Genomic DNA, 10,262 nt, shown 5'->3' on the forward strand with positions numbered 1-10,262 from the left:
TGCATTTATTACTCATGGATTTAGAGGAACCCTTAAAGAATTGTTGGATCATTATCTTACCCCTTAGGAGAAAAATCAAATTTTTGATGCCAAGAAAGTCAAAGAAGAAAATGGAGTACAAAACCAAGAGAGTGATGCAATTGCAGCCCTTCTCTGGTCAATCTTTAGGCAATTCATTGGAGATCAGAGTTGTCAACACGAAAAGAATAGTATTATCTTACTTAATCTCACTTGTCCAAAATTTAGGAACAAATTATGAATCAATCACATATGGGTAGGTTGTTTGTACAATTAATCATGAAGGATTGAAACTCTGTAATGAACTCAAAATACAATCACAAATGAAAACTAAGTTTAAGAGAAACAAAGGTGAACTTGGTGATTTCTGTACTCAATACGGGTATGAAAAAATTCAAGCACCTTCAAGAAATTATCAAAAGAAAATTCATAAAAAATATAAACCTTCAAAAGGTTATTACAAAAATTACGACAAAAAAATTTATAAAAAGAAAAGAAGAAAACATGAAGGAACTTCAAAAAACAATAATAAGACTCAAAAATTTAATAAAAATAAAAAAAACCGGTTTCAAATGTGGAAAGAAAGGTCATTATGCAAGAAATTGTAGGATTAAGCAAGAAATAAAAGAACTTAACATAGGAAAAGAGTTAAAAAGGCAAATGCTTAATTTAATCATTAACAGTGAATCAGAAGATTCTGACTCTACTTTATTATCCTCTGATACGGAATTTGTCAATGAAATTATCTCAAATTCTGAAACTTCAGAAAAATATATTTCTTCGGAAGAATCTTGTCAAGAAGAAATGGGGTTTTGTTCATGTAATAAATGTTCAAAATCAGTTAATGTTATTTCAAAAGAAAGCGGAATTATTTTTGAAATGATTAAACATATTCAAGAACCAGAAGTTAAAAACAAATACTTACAGCAATTAAAGAAAAATTTAGAAAAAGAGAAGATTCCAAAAATTAATAAAGAATGTAATGTTGAAGAGATTCAAAAATAAAGAAGTTTCTCTTAATAAAGAAATTAGTATTCAAGACTTACAAAGAGAAGTAAAACAAACAAAAGAAGAAATTAAAAGAATAAAAGAACAAAATGAATAATTTAAACAAAATATGTTCCAACTTCAAACAAGAATTGATAAGATTGATTATAAAGGAAAATCAAAGATCAATCCTGATGATGAAGAAGAATTTCAATTTCAAGTTAATTAAGGATTTCTCAATTACTTATCAAAAGTCAATATTCACAAATGGTATTCAGAAATTAAAATTGTTACTAATAAAACTTTTGTCTTCAAAGCTTGTGCTCTGCTCGATACAGGAGCATATTTGAATTGTATTCAAGAAGGTCTCATACCCACATGCTATTATGAAAAAACCAAAGTTCAATTATTTAGTGCAACAAACTCGACCTTTAAAATACAATACAAAATCTCAAATGCTCATGTTTGTAAACAAGATATTTGTCTAAAACAACATTTGTTCTTGTCAAAAATATGCAACAAGAAATTATACTTGGAACACCATTCTTTACCATGTTTTATCCTTTTAAAGTCGATGAAAACGGTATTCATACAACAATTGGTAGTCAAGATATTTCATTTGAATTTATTGAAAAAATGCATGAAAAGGAAGTCAATACATTAAAAGATTTGGGAATTAGCAGAATAAATCTCATCCAAAATAAGCAAAAACACATTAAATCTTTATCAAGAGAAATTTATCACAAAAAAATTGAAGAACAAATTCAAACTCCTGAAATAAAATCTCAAATTGAATTGTTTCAAGAAAAACTTGAAAAAGAAGTTTGTTCAAATCTTCCAAATGCGTTTTGGAATAAAAAAAAAACATTTGGTCAAACTCCCTTATACAAAAGACTTTACAAAAGACAAAATACCTACAAAAGCAATACCTATACAAATGAATCAAGAATTACTTGAATTTTGTAAAAAAGAAATACAAGATTTACTTGACAAAGGACTTATTCGAAAAAGCAAATCTCCATGGAGTTGTGCCGCTTTTTATGTTCAAAATCAAGCAGAAATTGAAAGAGGTGCACCCAGATTAGTTATTAATTATAAACCACTTAACAAAGTTTTACTATAAATTAGGTACCCGATACCTAATAAAAGAGACTTACTTAATAGATTAAACATTGCTTTAATATACTCAAAATTTGATATGAAGTCAAGATTTTGGCAAATACAAATTGCCGAAGAAGACAAATACAAAACTACTTTTACAATTCCTTTTGGTCATTACGAATGGAATGTCATGCCTTTTGGATTCAAAAATGCTCCTTCAGAATTCCAAAATATTATGAATGAAAATTTTAATGCATATACAAAATTTACAATTGTTTACATTGATGATGTTCTTGTTTACTCCGAATCAATTAGTCAACATTTTAAACATCTTAACATTTTCTATGAAATCATTAAAAGAAATGGATTGGTTGTTTCCCAACCAAAAATCAAATTATTTTAAACTAATATCAGATTTTTAGGCCATCAGATTTATCAAAATAAAATTACTCCAATTCAGAGATCATTGGAATTTGTTGACAAATTCCCAAATGAAATTACGAATAAAAATCAATTACAAAGATTTTTAGGGTGTCTTAATTATGTCGCAGATTTTATACCAAATATTAGAATTCTTATCAAACCATTATTTAAAAGACTTCAGAAAAATCCTCCTGCCTGGTTAGAAGAATGTACTCAGGTTGTCATCAAAGTCAAAGCTTTAGTTAAAACCCTTCCTTGTCTTAGTCTCCCAGACCCTAAGGCTTTCATGATCGTTGAAACAGATGTCTCTGATGATGGATATGGAGGAATACTTAAGCAAAGAGTTGATTTAAAAGAAACTCTGGTTAGGTTTCATTCAGGAGCTTGGTCAGGACCTCAAGTTAATTATTCAACAATGAAAAAAGAAATTCTTTCAATTGTTCTTTGTGTTCAAAAATTTCAAAGTGATTTATTCAACAAAGAATTTCTTCTTAGAATTGATTGTGCAAGTGCTAAAAACATTATTGAAAAAGATGTTAAAAATCTTGTTTCAAAATAAATTTTTGCCAGATGGCAAACAATTCTCTCCGTTTTTGATTTTCAGATCAAATTTATCAAAGGACCATCAAATTCAATTCCAGATTTTTTAACAAGAGAATTTCTATAGGAAAATTATGGCAAGAAGACAAACAACCAATGACTTTTATTCAAAAGAGGTTACCCCCTCAAAAGCCTCCTCTTCAAAGCTTTCAGAATGAATTCTTGTTTCCAATAGGTTTTCTCCTCTCATTAGACCATCAAAACCTCAAATCCCAAGCTTCAGAGAACTCATGGAAGGACAAGTTTCTTCTCCACATCCTTCTCCTTCTTAAAAGTTTTCAAAAGGTTATTTTATCAAAGATTCCTTTGAATACTTGTTTCCCATTGAACCTGAATGGGATTCACCCCAACCCTTTGAAATTATCAAGAAATGTTTTTCTAGGGGCTGTCATTTTGATACTCCTGATATTCTCAAAGATAGACGATTTTACGAATTAATTCTAATTGAAACCAATTCAGTTGCTATTGATCATACCTTCGATCTTCAAGATGCTTTGAAGATCAATTTTTCAAAAATCAAAATTTTAAAAATCATGTCTCCCTCTGAATGGTGTCAGCATCCGCGTGCTTCAAAAAGGTTTAAAGGGGTTTATGTCCCTCAAACCTATGATTATCAAGATTATCAAAAGGCCTGGTTTTATGTTATGTTTGTCAGAAATTTTACTTATTCCTGGTTCATCCTTTTTGACCAAAAGATTATCAAACATTTTCCCAGATGGTTTCTTTCATGGTTCAATTTCTTTGGTCCAGAAATTAAAATTTTTCCAAAAGAAATTCAAAATAATTTTGACTTATTCCAAAGGAACTTCAAAATACCTTCTGATTACTCAAAAGATTCAGCAAGTTTACTGTTCTTTTGTTCAATTTTTATGATTACCTGGATTTCTTGCTGGGACTATGTGAGTTCCTCCTTCTGAAAGTTCATTTGGTCATACAAAGACTTTACGAAGAATATTTAAAGTTTGTTTTTTATGATTACCTAGATTTCTTGCTGGGACTATGTTCTAGTTCCTCCTTCTGAAAGTTTATTTAGTCATACAAAGACTTTACGAAGAATATTTAAAGTTTGTTGGTGGGATAAATTCTCCATGCCTGAAGGAAAAGTTCATGCATGGCTTGCTCAATCTCTTTGACCAGAAACTCCTTATCAAATTCAGAAGGAAAAGAAGAAAGCTCTTGAAGACGATGATACTATGTCAACAGTATCATCAAGAAAGTCAAAATCCTCTACAAAGTCAAAATTACTCAAAATGATTGCACAGCTCAACTCGGACGATTCGGACTCTAAACTGGGTTCACCTGTTGCTCCAAATTTTAATCTTTTGGGTTCGGACATTGACACCTGGTACAGATTTACTCATGGTCCAGAAGAAATTTCCTTCAAGAAGTCTTGAGAAGAAAGAAAAAATTTTCTCTTAAAATTGTCAAAAGTTTCGGCTCCACTTATTCAAAATTGATAGGCCACCCTGTCACCTTTCAAGACTTATTCATGCATTAATAAAGCCTTTTGTCCACTTCTCAGAACTTATCAAGTATGTTTTATAGCTATTTTCCAATTGGCCCAGCTTGTAATTTTATCTTTTACACCTGTCCACCTTTCGGCCAGGACTGTATTTTTTTTTCTATCGCGTCAGTCTGATAAAGTTTGGGTTGTGGCTTAGCCTCAGAAATGCTGCCGTCCATCTACAGTAACCTTTACTTTATCCTCTATCTTTTGTGTCGGCTCAAGTGTCCTGTAAAGAATCCGTGATGACTTTAGTGGTCGATGGGGCCCAATGAGCACCCGCACTACTTTGCTCGGATTCTAAATGTTTTCAAATCCGAGCCTCTATGTCTATAAATTGGAAGTTTTCTTTCTTAGGAGCTTGCACCAAGTTGAGGGTTTAATTTCCACTAGGGAAAGCCTGAGTCTCCGAGTTCCACTCAACTTCTCTCTTCACCCTCTTCTCCCTCCTTCTGCAAGTAAGTTTCTGCCTATAAAAAAGTTTTAATAAAGCTTTTGTTTTGTAAATAAGTTTTTTTCATAAGTATGCTCTGTACTTGCGATTCTTTTTCATAAGTATGCTCTATATTTGCGATTTCGATCGATCTGGTACATCAGAAACAACTGCTTGAATGTTTGTATTATCAAATATTTACAAGTCTCTAGATTGCTCAAGGGTTGTCATTCACGCTTGGCTAGGCCAGTTAGTTTGACATAATAGCACATCCCACCAGCGGACTATTAGTCATCCCTTAAATCAGAGATTTCCTTTTACAATACTTTTCATCATCTTGTTTTATTTATGATGCTTATGTCCTTTTACTTGATATACTAATTGTTTAAACTTTCCTGCTGTTTAGAAATGATCCAGGCGTTAATGGTATTAGAGACAATTTTATTCATTGCTCTTTCAAAAGTTTTTTAAATTTGTATGTTTGATTTTCGCTAAGTGTTGGTAAGGCAGTGAAAATCTGTTGGTCAGCCTGCCGAAGCTGAGAGAGTGTATAGGGTGGTCCCGATGCCGTTCCCGATTAGGAAAAGATAAACATACAAATAGCAGGCCTTTTTGTCAAGTAAGTTTCTATCAACAATTTGGCCATTTGTAAGTCATTTTTCTAAGTAGGCCTTTCTTCCAAGTGAGCTTATTTGTCTTGTTAAACTTAGTCTTTTTGTCTAGTTTCTTCAAATGGGACTATTTAGCCTTCTGCATTAGACCATTCTATTTGATTTCTTGTGATGGACCTATTTGGTCTTTTGTACCTTGCCATTCTACCAATTTCTTTAGCTAGACCAATGTGGCCTTCTTTTCTACCTAACCATTCTATTATGACATCCACCTTCTAATAAGTTAGTGGGATAGTCTCTTAATCAAGTCATAGTCCCATAAAAATTGTATAATAACTCATTCTATAATTCTATAATCAAGTCATAGTCTCGTATTATTTTTACATTTTTATTATTATTGTCCTTATTGTTATTATTATTTTGACAACAATAAATATTATTAATAGTTATCATCATTGTTATTGTAATTATTATTAGCTATTATTTTTTATAATAATAATAATAGGTACTATTACTTTTTGTTGTTTCTATTTGTTTATTATTATTTTTTTTTATTTTCATAATAGTGATTATTATTAGTATATTTATCATTAATATTGTTATTTTAATAATAAATATTATTTATTGTTATTGCCATTAAGCTTGGAGAGGCGTGGTAGTGTGTGGCACCGAGGATGAAACTGGGGAAGGCTTTTCCCGTTCCACTGTTATCTGCCGTGTCATCTTCCTCTCCAGACATTCAAAATCCAAAGACAACTTTATTTATTTCCCAATCCATTCCTCCTTCCCTTCCCTCAACTCGCTGCCCAATGGATTCAGATTTAAATCATTCAGTGGACGCATCTCCAGGTAGATTTTATTAACTTATCTCCTCCGTTTAGATTCATTCGAATTCGATTCTAATTTTTACGCTGTGTGCGCGCGTGTGGGGGGCAGACGAGGCTCGGGAGCACCTCCTGGTTGTGGAGGATGGGGAAGCCGCCAAAACGAAGTTCCAGATACGGGATCTGAGCAAGGTGTCGGACGCCGGAGCGCCGATTCTGAGCGCCGTTAACCTGGACGTGGTGGAGGGGGTGATAATGGGGATCATAGGCCCCAGCGGTAGCGGAAAATCCACCCTGTTGAGGGCGTTGAACCGCCTTTGGGAACCCCCTTCTTGCACCGTCTTCTTGGACGGTAAAGATATTCGCCACCTCGATGTTCTCTCCCTCCGTCGCAAGGTCGGGATGCTCTTCCAGCTCCCCGCTCTCTTCGAAGGTACCTAACCTACTTACTACTTACTACTCTACCCTCTCAGCAGCATATCTCATTCTTCCATGCGTGTCCGCTGTTTCAATTTCGCTCCCCTAAATCTGTGATCCATGTGGTATTGGTTGTCCGCTCTATGGATCATTTTAGTTCGTTTTATCATGTTGAGAGTGGGGAAAAGGGGGTTTAGATGATTGTTAGAGGCACTTTCGTATGAAATAAATTTTCTTCTGCTCAAAACTCTTTGCCCTGAATATTTGCCCTATTTTTGTAATTAAAATAAATTATTTTCCAATGAATTTTTTCTTCTTGTATTTCAATTTGATTTAAAGGTGTGCACAAATAGGCATTCTAGCATTATGTAGAGGTGTAGAAAGGAAATTCTCCTATTTTGATCTCCACCTTCTATTCCCTTAAAATTTCTATGTATAGATATATGCATCTCATAACTAACCCATGCAAATTAAGCCAATTTGTTGATCTCATATGGAGCTTGATCACCGATTAATGATGACCAGGTCAACCTTAAAAAAACTGGCTGTTGAAATCTAAAACATGTCTCACTTATTCTTTGGATTCAAAGGACTGGTTTAATTTCAAGATTTTGGATGTTGTAAATTATAAAGATACATGTGTCTGCAGTTAATTCATTTAGTAAGATTTAATTAGTCTTTAATCTCTTTCACTTCCAACTCCACAGGATGGAAGAGCTAACCAGAAATTACACACACACGCACACAATATTCAGTAAGAAAACTAAGAGCAATAACCCAAATGTTCAGAATCAAATGGCTAAGAACATTTTGTGAATTGAAAATGGGAAGAAAGAAGAGTGTGGGGCCGTTTTTTTTTTTTTTTTCCTCCTCCCATTAATTGGTTGTACCAAGGAAGATAGAAGAAATTTGAAAGTGGTTATCACTCAATCTGAGGGCAAAGCAAAAAACAAAATGAATTTCATTTTTTACTTTTCTTTATTACCTTTTTTTCTGCTTAATCAGTAGAATGAAAAAAGAGGGGAAAGAAAGAACTTCCCAACCACTTCGTTTCCTCTTTTCTTACCCTTTTCCCTGCTAACCATCTTCACTGTTTAATTTTATTGAAACTCTTTTACAACCCAGGAAATTGATTGATAAATATATGAATAAATTTCAGTGTTCCAACTGCCACAAGAAGTTCTTTCAATTTTTGTCGATCCAAGTTCTAGTGTCTCTTTGTTAAATTAAATTTTTTCGTTGTATTGTATAGGTTCATCTAATTATATATGAATGTTGTCTCTGCAGGTACTGTGGCAGATAATATCCGATATGGACCACAACTAAGAGGGAAGAAGTTATGTGATGATGAGGTGCACAAGTTGCTTAGACTTGCAGACCTCGACCCTGCCCTTTTGAACAGAAATGGTGGAGAACTTTCTGTTGGTCAAGCTCAAAGAGTTGCACTAGCACGGACCCTAGCAAATGAACCAGAAGTAAGCCCCATCCATACACCCGCATGGTTTTCTGAACCTTATGTAATTTGCAATCTGCATCCCTTTGAGGTTTACTAAAACAAGGCCTGTCGTTGGAGTCCTACACCTCATGAAATATTTTGCAAGTCATCCAAGCACCCAATGACTTAAAAAATAGCATGATTTTTAACTCAGATGAATAATTTTTTTATTTTTTGAAGTTATTGAAGGAAAAACTTAGTTATTTGAATAGTCACCTAATCTACTCACCTGTTTTTACCTCAAAACTCTCGAAAGTGGTGTTTGGCATGGCTTATGCATATTATTTTTCACTCATGCTCACAAGGTATGTTTTCTAGCTTCTACTTTGACTTTCGTTAGTTAAAATATCTGGGTCTCTTATTAGGAAGTTATCTTCATGGGTTAGAATAAACATTCCTTAGAAAAAATAATTAAAAACTGTTAAATAATCCACAAGTCACATGACTTATATACTACATGTTGCTTCAGGTTTTGTTGTTGGATGAGCCAACAAGTGCATTGGATCCAATATCAACACAGAACATAGAGGATGTTATAATAAAGCTGAAGAAGAAGCGTGGAATGACTACCATTATGGTCTCCCACAGCATCAAACAAATCCAGAGGATTGCTGATGTAGTATGCCTCCTTGTGAATGGTGAGATTGTTGAAGTTTTAAGACCCGACAAACTATCGGAAGCCAAGCATCCCATGGCACTCAGGTTTCTTCAGCTCAGCTCCTAAACTGGTCCTATATCGGACCTTCCTCAACTCTCTGGCATATGATGGGTGTAATCGCTGAACTTTCAACATGTAAGCTCATATTCTTAGCTATGATAAATAATGTATGTGGTGTATAGCATGTGTTTGCAAGCAATAAATTTACAGCACCTTCTCTTGGTGTCGAAGGCACCATAGATATTGTGATTATCATTAGACTTCGAAACTATGGTGAAAAATGGTGAGGTGGAGCAAGAGAATTTAAAATGTTAAAATTTAATAACAAAATAAGCTGCAGATATATTATAGAAGGGGCTCAGAAAGAATGAAGCATTGCATCTTAAACGCGAAGAACATAAACATCCATGGTAGAAGATACCACATGATCATATATTCATTGAAGGCTGAGAAAGGGTTCTATTTTTTCTTTTTGGGTGGCAATAAAACAAAGGATGACTCGGCAAATGCTAATGCAAACCACCTTTGCGAAAATGGTTTACTTTTTGGTTCATGGGCAAACTTCTCAAAAGTAGCAAATAATTGCTCAGAAAGAAATTATAAACACTCGTCAAGGCACACTTTTTACATGGCTCCTCTCTAAATAAACAAAGAAAAGAGGAAAGGAAAAAATTGCACACGGAAGCGTGTGTGTGAGAGAGAGAGAGATTGTTGGCGTACCTATATGGGTTATGTCACCAGGCGATGCCCAACCACTATCCTTGCTATCCTCCCTCTTATCCACTGCCACCTTTATGACGTCCAGATCCAAAGTAGCATATCCCAACTGGAACCCACGCCTCTTCATTAACAAAACTATCTCTGGTCTCATTGGCATCCATCTTTTCTAGTATGAACATATGAAATAGGAAAAGGAGTTTGTGGAGAGAGAAGAGAGTGTTGGTGAGAGAGAAGGGAACGTTTGATAAATGAAAGGGTGTGAAATCTTGCTAGTAAAAACGCAAGCCCAACGAGAAAAAAGAACCTAGTTGTCAATTGTGCCCCACCAAGCCTCACTTTTACCAAGAAAGAAAGAAAGAGAAAAAGAAAAAGAAGGGAAAAAGTGTAAATTGTAGCATTGTTTTTCATCTAAAATTTGACTACTCATTTTATAAAAATTTCATCTCATTTGTGCCTATCTAAAGAATGGAT

At 33.9% G+C, this 10,262-nt stretch overlaps 1 protein-coding gene across 1 annotated transcript; it reads left to right on the forward strand.

The window, feature by feature from the left end:
• The first annotated feature begins 6,321 nt into the window (after positions 1–6,321).
• On the forward strand, positions 6,322–9,323 carry LOC131165795 (ABC transporter I family member 17-like). Its single transcript, XM_058123871.1, has 4 exons — positions 6,322–6,526; positions 6,614–6,934; positions 8,206–8,393; positions 8,883–9,323. The coding sequence occupies exons 1-4, from the start codon at positions 6,352–6,354 to the stop codon at positions 9,135–9,137; spliced, it is 939 nt and encodes a 312-aa protein (XP_057979854.1). The 5' UTR covers positions 6,322–6,351; the 3' UTR covers positions 9,138–9,323.
• Positions 9,324–10,262: the final 939 nt, after the last annotated feature.

This window comes from Malania oleifera, chromosome 10 (assembly GCF_029873635.1).
Source record: "Malania oleifera isolate guangnan ecotype guangnan chromosome 10, ASM2987363v1, whole genome shotgun sequence".
Classification (NCBI taxonomy): Eukaryota; Viridiplantae; Streptophyta; class Magnoliopsida; order Santalales; family Ximeniaceae; genus Malania; species Malania oleifera.

What these genes read in the sequence shown, in the direction of transcription:
- LOC131165795 (XM_058123871.1), top strand. Translation starts at nt 6,352, where the DNA reads ATGAAACTGGGGAAGGCTTTTCCCGTTCCACTGTTATCTGCCGTGTCA. An exon ending in GCTCCCCGCTCTCTTCGAAG is followed by an intron (nt 6,935 to 8,205) that starts GTACCTAACCTA and finishes TTGTCTCTGCAG; the next exon opens with GTACTGTGGCAGATAATATC. An exon ending in CCCTAGCAAATGAACCAGAA is followed by an intron (nt 8,394 to 8,882) that starts GTAAGCCCCATC and finishes ATGTTGCTTCAG; the next exon opens with GTTTTGTTGTTGGATGAGCC.